This window comes from Megalobrama amblycephala, linkage group LG9, assembly GCF_018812025.1.
Source record: "Megalobrama amblycephala isolate DHTTF-2021 linkage group LG9, ASM1881202v1, whole genome shotgun sequence".
Classification (NCBI taxonomy): domain Eukaryota; kingdom Metazoa; phylum Chordata; class Actinopteri; order Cypriniformes; family Xenocyprididae; genus Megalobrama; species Megalobrama amblycephala.
In genome coordinates this window covers 41,948,215-41,973,429 of record NC_063052.1, presented here as the reverse complement: position 1 = coordinate 41,973,429, position 25,215 = coordinate 41,948,215, and the positions used below count along the sequence as shown (strand labels likewise).

General features: G+C 39.3%; 1 protein-coding gene and 1 pseudogene across 1 annotated transcript in view; one reads left to right on the top strand and one right to left on the bottom strand.

Moving 5' to 3' along the window:
• Positions 1-23,231, top strand: part of LOC125275965 — a 30,162-nt gene extending 6,931 nt beyond the window's left edge. Inside the window, exons 3-10 of the mRNA XM_048203340.1 lie at positions 2,360-2,659; positions 3,045-3,356; positions 12,802-13,101; positions 13,712-14,038; positions 16,178-16,486; positions 17,570-17,656; positions 22,333-22,371; positions 22,765-23,231. Of these exons, the coding sequence (XP_048059297.1) occupies positions 2,360-2,659; positions 3,045-3,356; positions 12,802-13,101; positions 13,712-14,038; positions 16,178-16,486; positions 17,570-17,656; positions 22,333-22,371; positions 22,765-22,790 (1,700 nt within the window). The 3' untranslated portion in view covers positions 22,791-23,231. The remainder of the gene's footprint in view (positions 1-2,359; positions 2,660-3,044; positions 3,357-12,801; positions 13,102-13,711; positions 14,039-16,177; positions 16,487-17,569; positions 17,657-22,332; positions 22,372-22,764) is intronic.
• Positions 23,232-24,079: 848 nt separating this feature from the next.
• On the bottom strand, positions 24,080-24,197 carry LOC125276301 (annotated as a pseudogene).
• Positions 24,198-25,215: the final 1,018 nt, after the last annotated feature.

The following is a 25,215-nucleotide window of genomic DNA, read 5'->3' as shown; positions in this document are numbered from 1 at the left end:
ATTTCAGTCCGATTGTACAGAAGTTGCTTGTTCATGTGACAATTTGCAGGCCTCGCGGCATTTATCTACTACAGTGTATAATGTCTGTCTCCTGTATGGAAGTAATTTAATGCCAAATGTTTTGAAATAAAAAGCTTGTTGAATTGCACTAATTGAAAAAAACAAACAAACATGCATTACATTAGCTGTGCTTGCATTTTGATGCATTGTATTTTTAAGGCTTGAATTTTTATGGGCTGAAATTCAACATGGTTGTATATTTAAGCTGTGAATATTTCAATTACAAATATTTCACACACATTTTCATTATTAAAAATTCAATAATTTATTTTCACCTCATTTCACATCTGGGGAACTGCAGGAAAAGCAGTAGAGTGCCGATGCATGATATCCACCTGCTGTTAGTCTTCTTCACCAGCAGGTGCCGCTAGCGGCTGTTTAAGACCAGAGCAATGGCTATAAGTCATCATACAACATTCATTCATTCATTCATTCATAAAAACAGATTTACAGAAATGGAGCAAGCGTAGGTGAATGTGTGATGATTATCAGGGCCAGTATAAATGCAGAAAAGCTGATAAAGACACAAAAGCTGCATTTATGTTCAATTCAGTGTCTTTATGGTTACCTGTGTAGTCTACATGTAAGCAGCTTTCTCTACACTGAACGAGATTATAACGTTATTGCCCGATGCTGGTGTACAGATCAAACGTTAAATCTGAGGTAGACATATATTTCTCTCTGTTGTTTAGTTTCCTCAACTTTATATCGCGGCACTGTGTTGTAATTCTAGGGTTTCCCTCATCCGTCACAGGATTCCTCTGCCATCAGGACATATAAACTGTTAACATGGCTTAATGGACTCGTACAGTGATATAAAAGACCAAACTCGCACCTCATTTGTGATGTAGGTTATACTATAGAGGCTCTAAGAAAGCAGATACTGGTATAAAGTTAGTTTGACGCTGAACGTTTGATATTCGCAAATTTAGGGACCGTCTCTAAAGTTACAACATTGGTATTCATGTTTCTACCTTCAATAGTGTTTAAAGAGAATAGCTTACAGTCACAAAACCAACTGTAAAGTGTTCATCAAGGTCTCAGGTATAATGCAAACATTTTAGATTTTTGATGTTTATTAAAATAAAAGGTAACAGTTTATGTTAACTAGTTAATATTAACAATGAACTGCACTTCTACAGCACTTATTAATCTTTGTTAATGTTAATTCCAGCATTTACTAATGCATTATTAAAATCAAGAGTTGTATTTGTTAACGTTAGTTAATGCACAGTGAACTAACATGAACAATGAACTGCTGTATGCTTATTAACGTTAACAAAGATTAACAAATACAGTAACAAATTGGTCATGGATAGTCTGGAGAGAGCTGAAGAAAGATGACAGTACACACTTCATATGTGAATTAAGATGATAGTTGCAGTTGTTCAATAATAATTGTTCATTTATGATACAGCATGTCATTAGCTTGTGCCTATAATTGTTGTTCAGTTAGGCACACTGTAAACTGTAGAAAAATGCAATGTGTAAATCATAATACAGTTAAAACACCTGTGAAAAATCAATACGGATAATTCCTTCATATTAACACAGTACATTGTGCCCTATTTTTAACTAACTAACTAACTAACTAATACACTGCTTAAAACTATAATTGTTCAAAATGTGTAACTGTTCAATAATTCAAATAAAAATATCTGATCAAAAATATGTCTATATTACTTTTTATAATATATTTATATTATTATATTCTATTTATATTATGAACAAATCTAAACGGGTGATTTCAAATCACTTTTTTTATTTGTATTTACGCAATAATTCAGTTTTGCGTCATGGTTACGTGATGACGTCATCCCAGAACATCATTTAGCAACTTTTAGCAACAAATTCACCCGCCTTTAGCAACTTCCCTGAAAATCTGTTGGCAACACTGGTTTGATTTCGTTGTGTTGTGCACTACTGGGCCACCGTAGAATTCAGACTTTTTACACACATTTTTCCTCTATTTTCTTATTTTAGATTAAAGGAGAGTCTTTAAATAGTCAAGCTGAACTAAATCTGTAGTCTGATGTTTGTTGTGTGGATTTCAGGCTGTTCTGTTGGTCAAAACACACATTAGATTTGAGATCGACTCATTTAATTCAATTATATCTTCATGTAGATTTCTGTAATATGGTCGAATCACAGAAAGCTGAGTTCATTACTGATATTATAAACTGAGTGAATGAAACATTTGAGATGTTGAACAATTGATCAATAATGATTTGTTGTCTGATGATGTTAGTTTCTGTTTCTGATTTCTGATCTCTATTTCTCTGTTTCTGTGCTGCTGCAGGACCAGTGAATGAATCAGTGGAGAAGGGAGATTCTGTCACTCTGAACTATGATACTGAAATACAGAAGGATGATAAAATACAGTGGAAGTTTGGAGAGAAACTCATAGCTGAAATGACTGGAGAGAACCGTGGGAACCTTCAATGGTCTGATGATGAATTCAGAGACCAAATGACGCTGGACCCTCAGACTGGATCTCTCATCATTCAACAAACCAGATCTGAACACACTGGATTATATAAACTAGAGATCAAGACCAGAGATTATTCAACATTCAGACTCTTCAGGCTTATCGTCTGTGGTGAGTAACACAAAGTCTTTCAGTGAAACAGCAGCAGTGTATATGACAGACCTTGTGTCAAAATATGATTATAAAAGTGTTCCAGTTGTGTTATATTAATGATGGAGAAACTCTGAGCTGTTCATCATATCACTGCACTGCTTCCATAGCAGATCTATACTGATGTAGAAATCAACACACTGTAATGTCAGGATCAAGACCTTCTAGAGGAATTAATGACAGAGTTCAATCATTCTTGACTGAAAATGTGTTCAAATGTGTCTCTATTTTATCAAAGCTGTAAGACTCAAAAAGGTCATGTGGTATTTTTTCATGAAGTCAACTGTAAATACAGGCACATTAATTCATTTTAATTGAATTCTGTATTTTTCTGTTTCTTTGACAGACGAACAGAAGTCAGTGTCAGCGATGAAGGGGGCGAATGTGAATCTACGTGTCAATCCTAAAATACAGACAGGAGATAAGATATTTTGGATGTTTGGAGATGATAACTGGCTCTTAGCTAAAAACACAGAAGAGAAGTGTGAAGAAGGGTCTGAGTACAGTGATTTTAGATTTAAACCTGATGTGGATCTGAATCATCAGACTGGAGATCTCACCATCAGGAGAATCGAAACTGACAACGCTGGAAAATACAAACTAAAGATCATCAGAAATGGCAAATCCTCATTCAAGTTATTCAATGTTACTGTTTCTGGTGAGTGAAATATTTACTTTCATTGTCATTATGATTTTATTTTAGATCAGTATTGTGTCGTTCTTAAAGGATAATTCAGCCAAAAATGCCCTCGTGTCGTCCTGAACCCACAAGACTTTTATTCATCAAAACTGAGAGATTTCTGTCTATCTATTAAAACTCTGGGGAAACAAAACGTCTTGGGTTACGAGTGTAACCCTTGTTCCCTGAGTAAGGGAACGAGACGCTACGTCAGTGACGTGATGGGAATCCTCTGCATTTTTGTGTTCGTGAAGCACTATTGTATCCAACCAATGAGAGAACGTGACGTCAGAGGCGGGCGACGTCGCGGACCGGAACGTATAAAACATGCCCGGAAACAAAGAACGCTAGCTTCTGTGATATGTCTGAAGTAAGCGCTCCAGGCATGCTGGAGGTACTGCAACGTGACGTAGCGTCTCGTTCCCTTACTCAGGGAACAAGGGTTACACTCGTAACCCAAGACGTTCCCTTTCGTGGGAACTATCGACGCTACGTCAGTGACGTGATGGGAACGCTGTCCCAACTACGCCGTGCCCCCGAGTGCCTGGCTGCTATCTTGTAACACCAAAGCACCCGGAGTACTACTCACATTAAGATTATAAAATCTGATGAAGGTGTGCTGGGATGACCATCCAGCAGCACCACAAATATCCGCCAAGGAAGCTCCTGACATGTGAGCTCTTGAAGCAGCCATACCTCGAGTTGAGTGTGCCCTGACATCCAAAGGACACGGGTGCCCTAGGGCTTTATAAGACAAAGTGATGGCCTCAACCACCCACTTACTCATCCTTTGTTTGGACGCTGGGCCCCCTCGACTCGGGGACCCATAACATACGAACAGTTGGTCTGATTTCCTCCACAGGGCAGCTCTGTGGACATATGCATCCAACGCCCTCACAGGGCACAGCAAATTAAGTTTTTCCTGTTCTGGATTAGTGAACGGAGGGGGATAAAAAGCCTCCAGAACAATAGGACCTGGGACCCTAGTGGGGACCTTAGGTATGTAACCAGGCCTTGTATGAAGAAAGGCCTTAACCATGCCTGGTGCAAACTCTAAACATGATGGTAGAACCGAAAGAGCTTGAAGGTCACCTATCCTTTTCAAGGATGAGATGGCCAGTAAAAACACAGTCTTCAATGTAAGCATTTTATCTGACACATCTTCCAAAGGTTCAAAGGGCGCCTCAGCCAACCCTCGTAACACAATGGCTAAGTCCCAGGTCAGAGATGTTGGGCGTACTGAAGGCCTCAGCCTCAGTGCGCCACGAAGGAAGCGAACAACTAAGGGGTCTCGACCTACCGAGACACCACCCATAGGAACATGATAGGCTGAAATAGCAGCCACATACACTTTCAATGTGGAGTGAGTTAAGCCTTCTGAAAGCTTTTCTTGAAGAAATTGAAGCACATAGCTGACAGATGAGTGGACCGGGTCCACCCTATGATGACTACACCATGTAGCGAAAACCTTCCACTTATACATATAAAGCTTCCTTGTAGATGGAGCTCTGGACTGAAGGATGGTCTCCACAACCTCGGTTGGGAGACCAGATTCTATGAGCCTTGCCCCCTCAGAGGCCAGGCCCACAGTTTCCACATTTCTGGACGGGGATGTAAAATCATGCTGCCCGCTTGGGACAGGAGATCCTGTCTGACTGGAAGCTCCAGAGGAGAGCCGTGAAGAAGCGATACTAGGTCCGCAAACCATATTCTTGTTGGCCAGAAAGGAGCCACCAATATCAGGTCTACCCCTTCCTGACGGACTTTGTCCAGAACTCCCGGGAGCAGAGAGACTGGGGGAAAAGCATACAGACGTCGCCTCGGCCACGTCTGTATCATGGCATCCAACCCCAGAGGAGCTGGGTGCCTCAGAGAGTACCACAGAGGGCATTGAGATGACTCCTCTGTGGCAAAGAGATCGACTTCCGCTCGACCGAATGTCTTCCATATGAGCTCCACTACCTCTGAGTGAAGCTTCCATTCCCCCGGACTCGCGCTCTGCCTCGACAGAGCGTCCGCCCCCAAATTCAAATACCCCGGAATATACGCCGCCTTCAGCGAGAGTAATTTCCCTTGGGTCCACAGGAGGATGTGACCGACCAGTTTGCATAGTGGACGAGATCGCAGTCCCCCTTGGTGATTTATGTAGGAGACCACCGTAGTGTTGGCTGTCTGGACCAACACATGGTGGCCCCTCAGGTCGGGGAGGAAGTGCTTCAGAGCCTGAAACACTGCCAGCATCTCCAGCCGATTTATGTGCCAGGAGAGCTGGTGTACCTCCCAGTGACCTTGAGCTGAGCGACCACTCATGATCGCTCCCCAGCCCGTGAGGGACGCATCTGTCGTAAGCATTACGCGACGACATGAAGTTCCCAACACGGGTCCCTGGGACAGGAACCAAGGCTTTTTCCACATGACCAGAGCACGAAGGCACCGCCGCGTGACTTTGATCATGCGAAAAGGATTTCCCCTCGGAGAAAACCCCTTGGTCCTGAGCCACCACTGTAAGGGTCTCATGTGCAGAAGGCCAAAAGTAACCACGTTGGACGCAGCTGCCATCAGACCCAACAGTCTCTGAAACTGTTTTACAGTGAGTGACCGGCCTAACTTCACCCCATTCACGGCCCCGAGAATGGAAGTCACACGAGCGGGAGTCAATTGCGCCCGCATCGTGATGGAATCCCAGATTACCCCAAGATAGTTGGCAACCTGACTCGGGACCAGCACACTTTTCTTGGCATTGAGCCTCAGCCCAAGCCACTTCATGTGCGACAACACAACATCTCGATGTTGAGCTGCCAGACGTTCTGTTTGAGCTAAAATCAACCAATCGTCGATATAGTTCAGCACGCGGATGCCCTGGAGTCTCAGCGGAGCCAAGGCTGCATCCACGCACTTCGTGAACGTGCGGGGTGATAGTGATAGGCCGAAGGGAAGGCTTCCCCCGGAAGGCTTCGGCTGTGCAGCACGCTCCGGTCCCCAAGCTTTCCGCGGGGGAGCACGGGCGGCCACACTAGCCTTTTGCTGGGACCTGTGTCCCGAGGAGCCGGCTATCGGCTGAGGCTGCCCCCGCCCAGCAGCCTCAGGGGGATGAGATTTTCGGGGGAGGAACCTTTGGAACGCCACTTTCTGCTTTTTCGCCTCCTCGAACCTGTCGACGACAGTATTAACTGCGTCGCCGAACAGGCCCTCGGAGGAAAGCGGCGCATCCATAAGGATGTGTTTATCCTTCTCCTTAATATCATCTAGGTTGAGCCACAGATGTCTCTCCGTGGCCACCAGGGCTGCTTTTAATTTTAGGAACGCTTTCCTCCGCGGGCCAGCTTATTTTTAATTTCTCTACTGCCCGGGTCACTACCTCCATAAGCTCCTCATGGGCTGGAGATGAGGATGACGGTCCCTCATCACCACCCTCGACACCTTCAACATCAACCTCCTCGGAGGAAGATATATTCAGTGCCGGTGCCTCCCTTTGAGGGGAAGAAACCGCAGCGCGTGCTTCCACCACCAAAGAAGAGACACTAGATCTAGCAGGTAAGGGGAGCGATAAGGCAAAGCCCGTCTCTCCCCCCTCTGCTAGATCCATTTGTGAACCCCACGAGTGCAGCCTTCGCTGTGCCTCGGCAGCAGCGGGACCAGACCCGCGGGGAACACTCGCCGCGGCGCCCTCCTCAAAGAGCGCCCGGCGTGAGCGCAGCGCCCTGAGAGTGAGCCGCTCACAGTGCACACAGACAGCCCCCTCAAGAGCTGCCTGTGCGTGCTCAACTCCCAGGCATTTCACACACATCTCGTGTGTATCTCCCTCCACGATGAATCGCGGGCAAGGAGGTGCACACTTAGTGAAACGCTGGCTTTTCTCCGTCATTTTCTTTATATATATATATGTCTTTTATGTGTCTATTTCACTTGTTAGAAACTCTTGTCCTCAGACAAAGAGATCACTTTCTGGCGAGATGGTAGACAGACAACAGTAAATAAGACAGACAAGATACAAATAGCGCTTACTGAAGACAACAGAAGCTAGCGTTCTTTGTTTCCGGGCATGTTTTATACGTTCCGGTCCGCGACGTCGCCCGCCTCTGACGTCACGTTCTCTCATTGGTTGGATACAATAGTGCTTCACGAACACAAAAATGCAGAGGATTCCCATCACGTCACTGACGTAGCGTCGATAGTTCCCACGAAAGGGAACTTCAAAGCTCCAAAAAAAACAAAAAAAAAACCTCCACTGTTCACATGAGAGTGTACAGCAGTGCAGCTCCTCAGGTTTATATAGAGAAAATGCCCCTTTTTGTATGCGTTGGGGATGAATCTCTATGGAACACTAACATTTTTTTTTCTTCCATATAATAATGTCCAACATTGTTTAGAATCAAACATTTTTCAAAATATTTTCTTTTGTTTCACAGAAGAAAGAAAGTCATACAGGTTTGGAATGACATGAATGAACAAATATATATATATATATATATATATATATATATATATATATATTACAATGAATTATAATCAATTACATATATGATTAGTTATGGTTTAATAATTATTTAGAGAAACTCTTAGTTTTTCCAGCAAACCGTTAGCTCCTCATAGACTATTATAAAAAAAAAAGGTTTTTCTCTGGCCACGAGAAAGACTTCCTATTCTAGCATCAATGTGTAAAGCAAGGATACTGGATCGAAACGTTAAAGTGACCTGGTTTTTGTTGAATGAGCAGCCAAGCAATCGAGCATGAATAATGTGTTTAATATACGAAATAGATAATACAAAGGTTATGCGACTAAATATACAGGGCGTATACATATATCGTTAGCCTCATAGCATAATTGCCTAAGTATCATTTGAAAATGAATGACTTAGGCAATTATGCTATGAGGCTAACGATATACAGAAGTGAAAGTAAAGAAAGGGAAAGAGAGAAGGCAAGTAGCAAAACTTACAGTCCTTGAGAGCCAGCACAGAAATCAGTTTCATTATCTAAATAAGAAACGGTTACTTGGATTGGCTGTGTGTCGAGTTTCAGTTCAGCGCGGCTGCAGTTTCGTTGGCTTCTTCCGTTTCCGCGGGAAGTTTAAACTGGACTTGAAAGTTTGTTTTGCTGAAGATGGTGGTCCCGAATGAGAAGCGCGATGGAGATGCAGTCACCTGAGACGTCCGGGAGAGACGTGCACGAGGTAATCGAGAGACAATCGAGAGACACAAGGAAAGTTGTGTGTTGTTGCTTTTATGGAAAACAAAGCTAACACACCTTCATCTTTGGAACAACCAATAGGCAGGGTGCAATGTTTGGCGGGCAAAGTTTCCATTGTCTCATCTTGTGGCTTGATTTGCATAATTTATGAGGTTGGATCAGAGTAAATTTTTCTTCAATGTACTATTAAAAATAGAACAATGCATTTTACAGGGATGTGACATACATTATGGAATAAGGGAGAGAAAGAGCTTTAAAAAGAGTCTAAACTCATCACATCAGAAAAGCATATAGAAGAAGTTGAAAAATTGAAATTGAATCGTTAGAAATGAAACTAGCACAATTACAGTCACAACTACAGTCATTTAAGTTTACACACTAGGAATTCATACATGCACTTGACATACATGACGGGTAAATTTTGGCACAGTCATATTTTAAGAATAACTGTACATACACTCTGTAAGCATGTTTGTTTGTGTGTGTTGGGTTTTGGCTGTAATGTCTGTCCGTACCTATCTTGCCGTAATTCGATCCGAGGTGGCCGCGGTCCCATTGAAGTCGCGAGGGAAATGTTCAGGAATTTATTGAAGCAGCAATAAAATGGGTCTCGTGATCTATTAGTGTCCACCAGGCCGGAGCCAATGTGAGATTTTGTTAGCAACCGCCGATTTTTGTATTTTCTTTTTATTTTAAGACACAGTAAAAGTTTAAAAAATCACAAGCGGGTTATAACTGGTGTGTTTTATGTCATAGATCGAAACGTGAAAGTATTTAGAGGCTTTGTTAACCACAGACCTTATTTCAGGCGATTTAGCAAAAACCCATTCAAAAAACCCATAGACTTTAGGGCGTTGGAACCGGAAGTCCTAAAATGCTAACTCGCTTTTGGATTTTCGATCAGTGAGTGTACGCATGATTTCGCTTTATGCCGGTGCAGAGTGCCGGGGAAAGCCGAAAATGATCTCTTACAGTTGTTTATAGAATATGTTATATTACTTAAAAACAACTAAGATATATAGTACAATCACATGAGCCAATGGCATTTAAATGCATACATGAATTAGAATAGATTAACAAACTCATTGTGCATACGCATATACAATGACAATAATGCCTGTAAATATACAACTACGATTAGAGTTTTCTGCATAAAATGCCTTGTGAACATTCACATGTTTGCCCTGTGATTTAATTTATTTCCATATTTCTCAATTCTGAGCATATTTTTTCACTTACCTACATCAATTGCTCCATCAATATGATACTTGGGTAAAGTTGGTTTTATATTCACACATCCGGACATCCGTATTCAATAGCCTTGTTAATCACACTACATTGGACATTCAGTGGACATTCACAAGTAAATATGCCATTAAAACAATACTTGCCTATTTTGATCGACTGTGAAAAATGTTGTAAGTTGACAATCGTTGGTTGTCAATATCATGTCGCTGCTTAAAATTCGCAAACATTAATTTATTGCACATTTATTGGAAAGTCTGAATTTATCAGAAGTCCGAATGTGCGAATATAAAACCAACTTTACCGAAGTGTCTATGATCACATGGCTAATTTACGATTTCTTTCCATCAATTATCTTTTTAGATAAAAACAAGGGCTGTGAAAAGATTGCAATTAATTTACATTTTTAACTATAGCACAAACAGTTTAATATAGGTAGGCTAACATTTTTTTTTTTTTTTTTTTTTTTTTTTTTACCCGTAGTAAAAAAGTAAGTGTTCTGTTGCTTAGGTGAGACAGATTTATGCAACAGATGCTCCTTACTTGTCTCACTTGAACTAAATAAATGCAGTAATTAATAGAAACGCACAGGGGAAATACAAACACACTGAGAATGATGCATTTAAATTACATTGGCTACTAATAATACAGTTAGCGATAATAATGTTACCAAATAAAGTTACAAAAGCATGCACTGAGTCCATATCATATTCCCATGTTTATTTATCTCTGATTGATGCTTCGGTTGACAATACCAAACATTAGATCTTCATGATGGTCCAGTGTTGTTCCACAAAGAAAGAGAAGGCAGTTTTTGTGCCATTTAGTCCCCCAGCTGTCAGAACAAAATCAGGAGATATTACACACTTGAGTGTTTTGTATGGATAAAGAGATCCCTGTGGATCACCGTAGAGCCTGAACCACTTAATCAACAGGAGTTTAAAAGTCAAAGAACGCGTATCTCTGTGTATCTCGTTGAATTTCCACACAGCGGTAACGTTACACAATAATATAACAAGTATTTCTTTCGTCTCTGATAGACCACCATCTTCTCTTTAATTTAAAAATTCTATTATATCTAGCCAAGTTTCATATGTAAGTTTCCTCCAACACCAAATGCAAGCATCGCTAAGACCAGAAGGGCACGAGCGGAAGTAACCATGCGCACAGTCGCATCACCGCAGCTCACCGGCGTCATCTTGTGCACCTAGTCCATACCATAAGCATATAAGGAAATTTCCACCCCACTCAAACTGATGTTTTTGTTCTAATCAGAAAAGGTTAAATGGTTTTACCCATTGTGTCATAGACTGGTCAGATGTCAAAAATAGATATAGGGGTTGTTTTGACCCCCTTAGGGAATTTTGCAGATCTTACATTATCACATGTCATCAGAAATAGAAACAGACACATTTTTAACGGAGTCAAATGAGCAACTGATTCTGAAAACATCACTTCTGCAGTACTTGGCAGGCGTCCAATATCGAACCACAAACGTGTCAGCGTGACCTGTCACATTGGAACACTTGAAGAACAATTGAATATAGCAAGCATACATACTCTTAAATATAAAATAAAAATAACCATAAGGGTACAATAACAAGTAAATACTTGAAAATATGATAAGAATTAATATATAAAGCAGGAGTACATGAATATATGAAATCAGAAGTAATATTGATAAATCATAAGTCATAAATGATTAACATAAAATATGAATAAATGCATGAATATTAATATTGACCATTTTGGATCCACCAAAAAATAGATTCTTAACAAATAGCTTTGCGTTCTGCAAAATGATCACAAATCAGTATTGATGGTGTGGAATCTTTTTCTATTGATATATGTCTCCTCAATTACAATTGGAGCGATGATGTAAACACGTTCATCAATGCTCCAACAACTGCAGGGAAGCCCACAGTCAACATAAAAGTGGCTTGATTTTGCCGCATGGTTTGATGGTCAGTTGGAAAGTCAACAGGTGTTTTTGACATCGGCTGCGGCTGGATGTAACCGATCAGTGAGAGTAGCCGCGTGTAGGCGGGAAGGAGCTGAAAACGGAGTGAAATCGTGAAATAAATGCAATATTTGACTAGTACACTGATGTTTCAGAGACACTTTCATTCAGTACTGTCTTTATGTACTGCTTACAGTGTTTGTTTTTACAAGAATAAAGTTCAACATGAGCATATATAATTTAAATACCAATGTTGCGGGTTTGACGTTTTTTATCAGTTTTATTTTGATAAACATGACACAATATAACATTGCGACTACATGAAAAGAGCTTTAACTGTTATAAAAATACAGCTTTGTGAGCATTAGTGGAACTGAAGGTTTTAGAATAAACAGGAAACACATGTGATCATTGTCATGCGGTGAATCCGGCCAATCATGAAACAGCTGTGTCGTCATCAGCGCTCGTGCAGCTCCTCTTGAGAAACTGCTGGCTGACTCAGGCGGCTGATCTCGAATCACACTCGCGGTACTTTGATGCCACACGTCACATGGCGTCAGCGCTGTCTCAAGTCAGACAAAATTTCTTACCGACATGCACTCCTTCAAGTCAGCCGCCGATCCGTCAGTGCGATGCTGCATCAAGACGAACAAGCCTAATGAACTGCCATAGAGTATAGTGGCCAAATGTGATGTCCAGCCATATGAAAACTGACATCTTCAACCTTAATTCAAATATCAAGCTGAACAAAATCTGTAGTCTGATGTTTGTTGTGTGGATTTCAGGCTGTTCTGTTGGTCAAAACACACATTAGATTTGAGATCGACTCATTTAATTCAATTATATCTTCATGTAGATTTCTGTAATATGGTAGAATCAGAGAAAGCTGAGTTCATTACTGATATTTATAATCTGAGTGAATGAAACATTTGAGATGTTGAACAATTGATCAGTAATGATTTGTTGTCTGATGATGTTTTCTGTTTCTGATTTCTGATCTCTATTTCTCTGTTTCTGTGCTGCTGCAGGACAAGTGAATAAATCAGCGCTGAAGGGACGTCCTGTCACTCTGAACTATGATACTGAAATACAAGAGGATGTTAAAATACAGTGGAAGTTTGGAGAGAAACTCATAGCTGAAATGACTGGAGAGAACCGTGAGAACCCTCAATGGTCTGATGATGAATTCAGAGACCAAATGAAGCTGGACCCTCTGACTGGATCTCTCATCATTCAACAAACCAGACCTGAACACTCTGGATTATATAAACAAGAAATCACTAGCAGTTATTATTCAACATTCAGACTCTTCAGGATTATCGTCTGTGGTGAGTAACACAAAGTCTTTCAGTGAAACAGCAGCAGTGTATATGACAGAAATGTAGACAGATGTAGAAATCAACACAACTGAAGTCAACTGTAAATACAGGCAGTTTCAGATTAATTAATTTTAATTGAACTATAATGAATGAATTTATGAATGTATTTAGTCAGAGCTGGTTTGTGGTGTTTCAGACAGATGTGGTTCCTCAATGAAGCAGCTTCAGACAGTCTTCTTTCAGATGCTGTTGTCTGTTCTGAAACTGTTCTTCACACAGACTGTGTTGCTTCTGTCTGCAGGATTGTTTGATCAACTTTATCAGTCACAATCCTCCTCATTATTCCTGATCATTACTGAACTGCAGTACAGTCATTATCTGATCACAAATCAAACATTCAGAAGCGCTTCTTCACACAAACACAATTCAACACACTCATATTTCATGTCATTTGAGTGGATTTTTACTCTTAGAAACACAGACTGGAGTTCAACACAGTTTCATCAGTCAAACACAAACATAACATATAATTTACTCTATTTTAAGATGAAAAGAGCTCAACTTGTCATTGTAGAAATCTGAATGTAAGTATAAATATTTTTCTCTGTTTCTTTGACAGATGAAGTGAAGTCAGTGCCAGCGATGGAGGGGGCAGAAGTGACTCTACGTGCCAATCCTAAAATACAGACAGGAGATAAGATATTCTGGATGTTTGGAGATGATAACAGTCTCGTAGCTAAAAACACAGAAGAAGAGTGTGAAGAAGAAATTGTTTATTGTGAGCCTGACTACTGTGATTTAAGATTTATAGACATTGTGGATCTGAATCATCAGACTGGAGATCTCACCATCAGGAGAATCAGAACTTTCCACACTGGAGAATACAAACTAAAGATCATCAGAAATGGCAAATCCTCATTCAAGTTATTCAATGTTACTGTTTCTGGTGAGTGAAATATTTACTTTCATTGTAATTATGATTTTATTTTAGATCAGTATTGTGTCGTTCTTAAAGGGGCTCTATGTAGGAAAGACACCCAGTGGTCGAAATAGGTACTGCAATCCAAATTCAAAATATTGTTTGCCCCGTCCCCTCATTCAAAGATGCGGGTGGCCAAGGACACGCAACAAGAGGGAGCGCAATTGACAATGAAAGCTGAGGAGACTTACACACTGTAAGCTGATGAGTTGATTTATCTGTTTTAATATGCTGTTGTTCATAGAGAGATTTAGATGGATTCAGAGGCTTTTTAGGTCAAGTAGAATCTGCGATTCTCTGACCCAGTTTGTTTGCTGGTTTCCATGGCTACAATATGCGGTGTTTTCCGCCAACTGGCAACCTGTGATGTTGAAATACTATTGGATAAACTGCAGCACATGGTTTCGCACAGACCACAACAAACACAGACATTCTGACATGGAACACACATATCTGTCTGTAGCAATGTTATTTCTGAGGAACAAGTAGGTGAACTTAGCATGTTTCCTAAATATCTGCAAACATATTGGGGTATTTTTATGTTTCATTAAAGTAAAAATCTTACATAGAGCCCCTTTAAAGGATAGTTCAGCCAAAAATGCCCTCATGTCGTCCTGAACCAACAAGACTTTTATTCATCACAAGATTTCTGTCTATCTATTAAAAGTGGGGAAACAAAACTTCAAAGCTCAAAATAAATAAATAAATAAACCCTCATATTTAGCAGTTTGAATTTGATCCATATTTTAAGAAGTGATGTGATTGATTTGGTTGTGGAAAGTCTTTCTTCACAAAAGATCTTCATTGTGTGAGAGCTCTCTGATGCACATTTAAGTCTCAAGCTGAGAAAGACCATCTGAATGTGCTTCTCCAGAACTTTGTTTATAAAACATCATTTGTTGCTTGAATTCTGCAATTTCTCAAGATGCAGACATGTGAGAGACTGACAATTACCTGAACACATACTAATTTAATTAGTGACCCTTAGCCTACATTTTTTAAATCTTCTTTGAATATGGAAACATGATATCTCGTTCTACAATATTTCTCTGATTAAATCACTGACAGAGGCTCCTCCACATCAGCCAATCATAGTTAGTTAGCGTGATGACATCATCCCGAGGTCAACCCCGCCCTTACTCTTATCTGAAGACTCTCTATTCTGTAGTAAAAGTTTGTCTCAGCAGCTTTGTGAATAGGTTTTGAGAGAAAACTCTTAGCTAAGAACTTTTACTGTCATTTAGGAGAACTCTTAGAGGTGAGATGAAATGTTTTATGAATACGACCCTGATCTCCAGATCCTTTTTTTTTTATTAATACATTTCCATGGCAAAATCTGGCAGTAGCTCAGTTATACCTTCCTCAGTCTTAGCCTGTCTGTCCTAGTGTACACTACACAATGCATTATCAAATCACTGATGCGATACCTTGCTTGTGTTACATTCATGTCACCTCCTGTTGTGATCAGTGTGTCGCTTTTAAGTGACCATGAAATAAAATTCCCTCCATCGGTTTTCTGAATGCATCTTATTGATCTGATTGTATTTTATAGGTTATTTATTTCTTGACCTTGTAATTATAACCCGTCTTCCAGTGAATCTGCTGACTTCTCTCTGGTGATGAACGCAGGACTTCTCTGATCATTTAATTCACTCACATCCTGTTCCTGCAAGCTTTTATACGCTTCACTTACTCGTCTAGTGTGAAACAGGCTGATGTTTGCTTGTTATCTGTCTTGTGATCGACAAAGAAAGTTTTTTCTGGCATTTGGGAATGAACAGAGGAACATGTCAGATGCTCTTTGAGCAAATTACTGTTTGTTTGACGTGAATTCAGACTTTTTTTCCACACAATTTTCCTCTATTTGCTTTTGTTTAAAAGAGGATCTTATTCAAGCTTATTTAGTCTGATGTTTGTTGTGTGGAAGGCTGTTCTGTTGGTCAAAACACATTAGATTTGAGGTAAATTCATTTATATCTTCATGAATTTCTATAATATGGTAGAATCATTTGAGATGTCGAACAATTGATCAGTAATGATTTGTTGTCTGATGATGTTAGTTTTCTGTTTCTGATTTCTGATCTCTATTTCTCTGTTTCTGTGCAGCTGCAGGACATCAAGTGAATAAATCAGCGCTGAAGGGACGTTCTGTCACTCTGAACTATGATACTGTAATACAAGAGGATGATAAAATACAGTGGAAGTTTGAAGAGAAACTCATAGCTGAAATGACTGGAGAGAACCGTGGGAAACCTCAATGGTCTGATGATGAATTCAGAGACCAAATGAAGCTGAACCCTCTGACTGGATCTCTCATCATTCAACAAACCAGACCTGAACACTCTGGATTATATAAACTAGAGATCAAGACCAGAGATTATTCAACATTCAGACTCTTCAGGATTATCGTCTGTGGTGAGTAACACAAAGTCTTTCAGTGAAACAGCAGCAGTGTATATGACAGACCTTGTGTCAAAATATGTTTATAAAATATCACTGCACTGCTTCCATAGCAGATCTATACTGATGTAGAAATCAACACACTGTAATGTCAGGATCAAGACCTTCTAGAGGAATTAATGTCACACTCTTCATTACTCCAAAACTAGACAGAGTTCAATCATTCTTGACTGAAAATGTGTTTTGTTAGATATGAATGTTAAAAATTATTATTTTGCAAATGTGTCTCTATTTTATCAAAGCTGTAAGACTCAAAAAGGTCAACTGAAGTCAACTGTAAATACAGGCAGTTGCAGATTAATTAATGAATAATGAATAATAATTCATTTATTTGCTTATTTTTGTCTTTTGTCAGACCTGGTTTGTGGTGTTTCAGACAGATGTGGTTCCTCAATGAAGCAGCTTCAGACAGTCTTCTTTCAGATGCTGTTGTCTGTTCTGAAACTGTTCTTCACACAGACTGTGTTGCTTCTGTCTGCAGGATTGTTTGATCAACTTTATCAGTCACAATCCTCCTCATTATTCCTGATCATTATTGAACTGCAGTACAGTCATTATCTGATCACAAATCAAACATTCAGAAGCGCTTCTTCACACAAACACAATTCAACACACTCATGCTGTTGTCTGTTCTGATTTCATGTCTTCTGTCTGCATTTGATCAACTTTATCAGTCACAATCCTCCTCATTATTCCTGATCATTATTGATTTTTACTCTTAGAAGCGCTTCTTCACACAAACACAATTCAACACACTCATATTTCATGTCATTTGAGTGGATTTTTACTCTTAGAAACGCAGACTGGAGTTCAACACAGTTTCATCAGTCAAACACACATGAGCTGTAGAGATTTATACTTACATTCAGATTTCTACAATGACAAGTTGAGCTCTTTTCATCTTAAAATAGAGTAAATGATGTGTTTGTGATCCAGTATGTCAGGTGTGATATGACAATGTTTCTTCTGTTTATTTCTGCTGCTGTTGGTTTTCTGCTTCTGATTTCTCTTCTGTATTTTTCTCTGTTTCTTTGACAGATGAACAGAAGTCAGTGCCAGTGATGAAGGGGAAGGATGTGACTCTACGTGCCAATCCTGAAATACAGACAGGAGATGAGATATTCTGTAAGTCTGGAGATGACAACCGTCCTGTAGCTAAAAACAGTTAGTCATGAACTTCATCATTTATCATGTTAACTGAGGCCTGTAGAGTCTGAGGTGTCTCTGTTGGGTTGTCTGTGATTTCTCTGAGCATCACACGGTCTGATCTTGGGGAGAATCTGCTGGGACGTCCACTCCTGGGAAGATTGGTGTCTGTTTCAAACAGCTTCCACTTGTGAATAATCTTCCTTATTCCTGCTTTTATAGAGTTGATCACATGTGCTGATGATCAGTTAATCAAAGTCATTTAATGACCATTACTTGCCCTGATTCCTACGTTACAGTAAGAGTGTCCTTAGTTTCCCCCCATGGCTTCTTCATTTTCTCCTAGTTTTTGTTAAAGGCACACTATGTAGTTTTCACCACTAGAGGTCGCTTATTCAAAACAAAGGTGTAGCTAGATGACTCCTTGATTTCACTGAATCATGGGAGGTGCTGTCTTCATGTCTACAGCTGGTGGATAAGAATCGGGACAGGACTCGGACAGAAATCATGTTCATGGATGAGCTGATGTATTTAAGATTTAACATTACTGTAGTATGAAGCAGAGTGTGGCTGAAAAATGTTGAGGTGGAACGAGGCCGCTGGAGCGATTGCTAATGAGAGACGAGTGCGACACACGTCTCGAGAGCAGGGGAGCTTTTATTATGCCGCAAGTGTCACTTCTGCTTCTTCTGCTCAAGCGTATGTGTGTAGTAACGCAGCGCTGTTTATCATATTAGATACATTTGTGTGTTGAAAGTTGTTATAATGCTCTGAGCGTTCACTCGGCGACTGTTATGAGACACTTGTTACACACTGCAGTAAGACAGATCAATATTAGTCATGGTAAAACATAATACTAGCTGTAAATCAAGAAAATGAAATTTAAACAATAAGACTGTGTTGAGCTATATACCAATGATCGGTTTTCTGTTGATGAATGTATCCAAACAGTTGCTCACCTGTCTAATAAAACACAGAATATATTAAAGCATCTCTGGTGTTTCCATGGTTTCTACAAATAAATACCCTCGGAAATCAAGGGTAACGCAGGTATGATGTCATTGGTAGGCAACGTACGGACACGCTTATTTCTCTGGATTTAAATATTCTTGGAAACATTTGGGCTAATGTACACAAGTCAACAAAATATATAACACTGTTCTAGTGGTTTTGGATATTTTAATCTAAACAATCGGACACAATACAATAAACAGTTTTCGTGCCCTTAATTGCCCTTTACTTTACTGACCTTCCACAAAAGTGCTGCTGCATGACTTCAAGAGCATCCTGACCCTGCAATACATGAACAACCCGCTGTCTGTTCTTCACCCGTCACTGATGCACCAAAGCCTTATGATGTGATATTTTACTCCTAACGTGTCGTGCGTGCCAGATCCAGTCGCGTTTCCACTGTCATATGCGATGCTAAAGGCTACTTATGATAACCATAGAGTGCCCCAGGGATGACGCGTTTTTGTAGGCCAACCCGGAAGTTAGCGGCGCACGGGTTCCCTCGATTGAAAGCCTATGCATTTTTCCCAGACTTTTGGAAAATCGCAGAAAATAAGCTCTGTGTTTAACAAAGGGTTATGACACTTACACGTTTTGTCTATCAAGATAATCTTTACAAGTTAACACAACATTTATAGATTTTAAAGCCTAAATAAAGTGGTCAGATATAAAAAGCTAACAGTAGGCTATAAACGGACTACAGCACACCACCGTCGCGGATCAACGTCGTCACCACCAAACTTCCTCAAAATTTATTTAGAAAACAACTTTATTTAAAAACATGCTCGCTGATTATGATCTGCGCTGTTATGAATACTTTTCCACTTTTTCATGAGAAATGCTGTCCAAATGTCCTGTTTGTCATGATGACGTCTAAAGTCCCCGCCAAAGGAAGTAGTCCCTTTTAGCAATTTGTTAGCAACCGCCAATTTTAAGACACAGTAAAAGTTTAAAAAATCACAAGCGGGTTATAACTGGTGTGTTTTATGTCATAGATCAAAACGTGAAAGTATTTAGAGGCTTTGTTAACCACAGACCTTATTTCAGGCGATTTAGCAAAAACCCATTCAAAAAAACCCATAGACTTGACTGGCGTTGGAACCGGAAGTCCTAAAATGCTAACTCGCTTCCGGGTTTTGCCTACAAAAATGCGTCATCCCTGGGGCACTCTATTGCGATAAATACACACGTTTATGGAAAATATCAGAGACTGCTTGAGGAACGAAGACAATTCTTATATGATTATAATCGTGCATTTATTTGGTTTAATGTTTTATCTGTCTCTTCCTTGTGCCTGTTGATTCCTGACAAATGCATATCTTGCAGATTCACACACTCCGGTTAACCCGTATAACTCATAGGCTATAACTCCTGAGAGAGATCGCGCAAACGTCCTCGGATTGCAATCATCGCATAATTTAGAGGAAAATCAATAGAAAGGCTCAGAAAAGTGACGTAAACATAGGGTATGTTATCAATATATTTCTAAATGTTTAAGCCTTTGGATTTAAAAGCCTTAGTGGAGTTGTTTTGTGCATTCTTGTAATCGTAAATAAATGGAAGCAGGTGCAATTGAATAGGTATGCGTTTTCTTTTTATGTCAATATAAATATCAGTTAGATTCAGCATGATTGCACTCCTGACATAAATTAATAAATTACTATTACTTTAACTTTTTTTATTGTAAAACATTGTTCAAATATTGATGCTGAAATCTTAAAACTATAAGTAAAAAACAAATGTTCGCAAGTTTGGATCGTTAAATCTTGAATGACTGTCAACTGTTGAATGAATGAGTGTCACGTCCAGCTTGTTGATATATATATATATATATATATGTAATCTCCTGATACGGAAAACCATGGAATTGTGTGTGTGTGGATAGATAGATAGATAGATAGATAGATAGATAGAATTAATTCAGTTTGATTGGGACACTTTTTCCAAGTCATCTCAATGGTAAAAAGTGTACCAATCAACCTGAATTCACCCTGTATAAAATCTACAATGCTGAATTAATGATTAAAGGTCCCGTTCTTCGTGATCCCATGTTTCAAACTTTAGTTAGTGTGTAATGTTGTTGTTAGAGTATAAATAAAATCTGTAAAATTTTAAAGCTCAAAGTTCAATGCCAAGCGAGATATTTTATTTAACAGAAGTCGCCTACATCGAACGGCCAGTTTGGACTACATCCCTCTACTTCCTTCTTTAATGACGTCACTAAAACAGTTTTTGGACTAACCTCCGCCCACAGGAATACACAAGAGTTGCGTTTGTAGAGTGTGTTTGTCGCCATGTCGTCGAAACGCTGTTATTTTCATCCCGCAGTCCAATCACCGGGTCTGATTCCGGCTCAAATTGATAAAGGTAAAATTAAAGACATGTTTACAATAACACTGAGCGCGTGCATCTCCACGTTATGGTAAGAGGCGTGACCTTTCCGGGCAAGATGCGCTAAGCTGCTGTCGAATCACAACACAAGGAACCACTGGCACAATCAGAACTCGTTACGTATTTCTGAAGGAGGGACTTCATAGAACAAGGAAGTCATCAGCCCGTTTTTATGCAGTGCCCAAGGAAGTCGACCGGAAGTTGAAGTCGGTCGCGTGCCGCCATCTTGTAGCAGAACTTCACTTGCGTTAGCCATCCCATTGACTCCCATTCATTTTGGCGTCACTTTGACAGCAAATAACTTTACATCTGAGGCGTTTAAAGACTCAATTTGTCCATTATTTATTTCTAAAGATACACGACAATGTATAAAGGGCTCCATTACCTTTTATGTTACATTATGGCCCCGTAGAAACAGTTTTTGTAAAAATAGGCTAACGATTGCGTCATAACCACTCGACTCTCTGTCGCACAGTAGAGAAATTACCGTACAGACAGGAGGAGAAGCTCGCAGGCAATAGTATGCATTAACTTAATATGGCGTACTGGCGTTACATTTTAAATTACTATACAAAATAATTAATCAGAATACTTACTCCTGCTCACTCACGCCAAAGAACTCCCCGCTCAAGCTCGCCGTCTCTGCAAGATTAACGATGGCAGTTTGCACGCACAGCTAAACTAGATTTACATCTGTCAGACAGGTTGCTGACGTCATCAAGCTTAGTTTGAGTCTGCGCGTCAGAAACGGAAGTGCTAAAAATCGCTAAAAATGGGCTTCACTTGTCTCAATTGAGTTCCAATGGGTCGCTGTGTCCATTTCTTTTACTGTCTATGTTTTTATGACAGTGGAAACAGCGGTATACAGATAAGTAAATTATGTGAAAAATACTGTGTTTTTTTTACACGCGAAACATGAACACATGTTATATTGCACACTATAAACACAATCAAAGCTTAAAAAAAACCACGAAAAACGGGACCTTTAAAGTTTCAAAATGATTTAAGTTGCTGCATCACCTCAGTGAATTGCTTCAGCATTATTTATATCAGTGCTCTGTAGATGAAGCACAAATATATATTGTTTTCTTTTTACCAGAAATAGCAAACTGTCTTTGTCTATTTCACACTGATAAATCAGCATCTGAATGATGTCAAAAAATGTCAAACACATATTCATTGTTTTTAAGTACAAAAACACACTTGGTCTAATGGCAAACATTCTCCTTGTATTTCTTTGTTTCTATGTGCAGCTGTCACAGATGAAGAGGAGAGGAGACCATTGATGAAGGGTGAGATTCTGTCATTTGTGCTGAATATATTTAAAGTGTGATCATGATTTGATGTGTGAGATGTGGCTTCATTCACTTTAGTTTTTATTCAGTTTAGTTTTTTCTTTCAGATTTCAAACAAAGTCTGAATTAACTTTATATTTTAGTTGCTTATTTTAGTAGATGCATGAGTTCACAAGTAACAATAAATATGATGTTCATTTGTGAGAAAAGAGCTTAAACCAGACTGAACTTGTCAAATAAGTGAGATGAACTTCTGACAGTCTGTGTAAACATGATGTTTATTTTACATTGTAAAAGCTTGACTTTAGTTTTGATGTCTCATATAATATGACTGAATCCAGATCAGTACAATCTCTTTTAATTTGTCATTGTCTGTATATTTTCTGACAGACTCCACAGAAAAACGAAGAGAATGAATCAGTGACTGTAATGATGCCGCTGCTGAAAGCAGAGGATCGGGATGGAGTGAATGAGCAGGAGAGTTTACATTTAATGAGATTAGACACGCCCACCAGTGTCAATCACTCTGACATCATCAACACTTCAGCTTCCAACAACAAAAACACATTTCTGCTTTCATAATCCTCTAGAATCAGTGAAAGAGAGAAATGAGCCCGTGTCTGTTGAGATGATGAACCTGCATGTGAAAATTACTTTATATGAACCGAGAAACATAGTAATCAAACACTTTCTTATATCATTTTAATGAATGTTACACTTCATACCTGTACCACTGTTAAAGGGATAGTTCACCCAAAAATGAAAAGTTGGAAGTGATGTCTAGCACTCATTGAAGTATATGCGTGAGACATCACTTTTGTTGTCAGAGCGCGATCAGACCTCACTAATCGAGTGCTGAACGCAGTTGGACATAGTGGCGTATTAGAGGTAAAAAATGATATAAATACTGTTGGGTTTCTCGCACAAACCGATCGTTTCGTGTCTTAAGACATCAATGTGTCGTCACGAGCCGCAGGGTTTAATTTGGATTTGTCAGTCGTGTTTTATTTACTCTTATAGTCCAAGTTCCCGCTGACTTGCATTATACCACTGACAGACGGCAACGGTTGCAGTTAAAAATCATCATTTGTGTTCTACTGAAGAAACAAATTCACCTACATATTGGATGCGCTGGGGGTGCAGATAAACATTTCATTTTTGGGTGAACTATCCCTTTAACACAATACTAGTGTGAGTCTCACTGCTTTGATTTTGTGTGATTATCGACAGTGAGTGTGAGGAATATGATTTTTATAAGATGTTTTACCACAGTATTTGAATTTGATGTTTTATGTAATTGAATGAATGAATGAATGAATGAATGAGGCATTTATATAGCGCTTTCCTATGTACTACTGTACAATCAGGGGTCTCTCCTCATCCACCACCAGTGTGCAGCCAGTGCGCTCACCACACACCAGCTGAAGGTGGAGAGGAGAGAGAGTGAAAGAGCCAATTCAATGGATGGGGATTATTAGGAGGCTGTGATTGGAGTGAATTTGGCCAGGGCACCGGGGTTACACCCCTACTCTTTACAAGAAGTGCCATGGGATTTTTAATGACCACAGAGAGTCAGGACCTTGGTTTAACATCTCATCCGAAGGACGGTGCTTGTTACAGTACAGTGTCCCCGTCACTATACTGGGGCGTTAGGACCCACGCAGACCACAGGGTGAGCGCCCCCTGCTGGCCTCACTAACACCTCTTCCAGCAGCTACCTGGTTTTCCCAGGAGGTCTCCCATCCAGGTACTAACCAAGCTCAGCCCTGCTTAGCTTCAGTGGGCAAACAGTCTTGGGCTTACAGGGTGATATGGCTGCTGGCCACCAGTGCCTGATTAACGTTCAAGTTCAGAACTAAACACATGTCTTTGAGATTCGCTTCATGTGTAGAAATTCATTAGTGTGTCACATTCAGTGTTATTCAGCTTCACTGTAAGTCACATTATTATTGTAAAAATAATTATAATTATAACCAACTACTTAAGCTGACTTTTTTTTTATATATATTTCTTTTAAAGTTTTAAATGTATGGCTTTTTTTGCTCTATGATGTAATTATGCTTGAATAAGGGAATATTAAAGATATGATGTGAAGTGAATCTTCATGTCTGATTGTAAATGTGAGTTGAATTTATAGTGCCTTTATATTCATGCTGAAGAACTTAAAGTAGACTTATTGAACTATTTAAAAAAAGATGGAAAAAGACATTTTGCATAATACCATTGTAGTGTTGTTCTTTTATTATTTTTTCAGAAGCATGTTATTAATGAATATTTGAATTTATAGTGCCTTTATATTCACGCTGAAGCACTTACAGTAGCCTTTTGAAAGATGGAAAAAAAACTTGTTCAGATTTAATATTTAGTGACATTATACCACATTGTGGTGTTGTTTCTTTTGTTTTATTATTTTTTCATAAGCATGTGATTGATGAATATTGATGTACTGCTGATCTTAATGTCTGATCTCTTCTGTCCTCTAGTGGACAAACACTGATACAGCTTTTGCTTCCTAATAAATCTTTTAACATGAATTATTGTCTAGTTGTGTTGATTGTAATGACAAATGTCCAGCAATAAAATGAGACTTTAATCATCTGTTGTTCAACTTTCAAGAGCAATAAATAATAACTTTGTGCTGATTTATAGTTGAAGAAAATAACATTAAAAAATACATTTATAAGAAAAAAAATACAGTTTCAGCTATGGTCAAAATATGATCATGCAGTTTTTAAAGCATATCCACAATCGTGGGTGTACCTTTTTTCCTAAAAATGTTTGTTTTCTACATTCCCAGAAGATTTGCATAATTGACCCATCTATAGGTGATTCATTTGGATA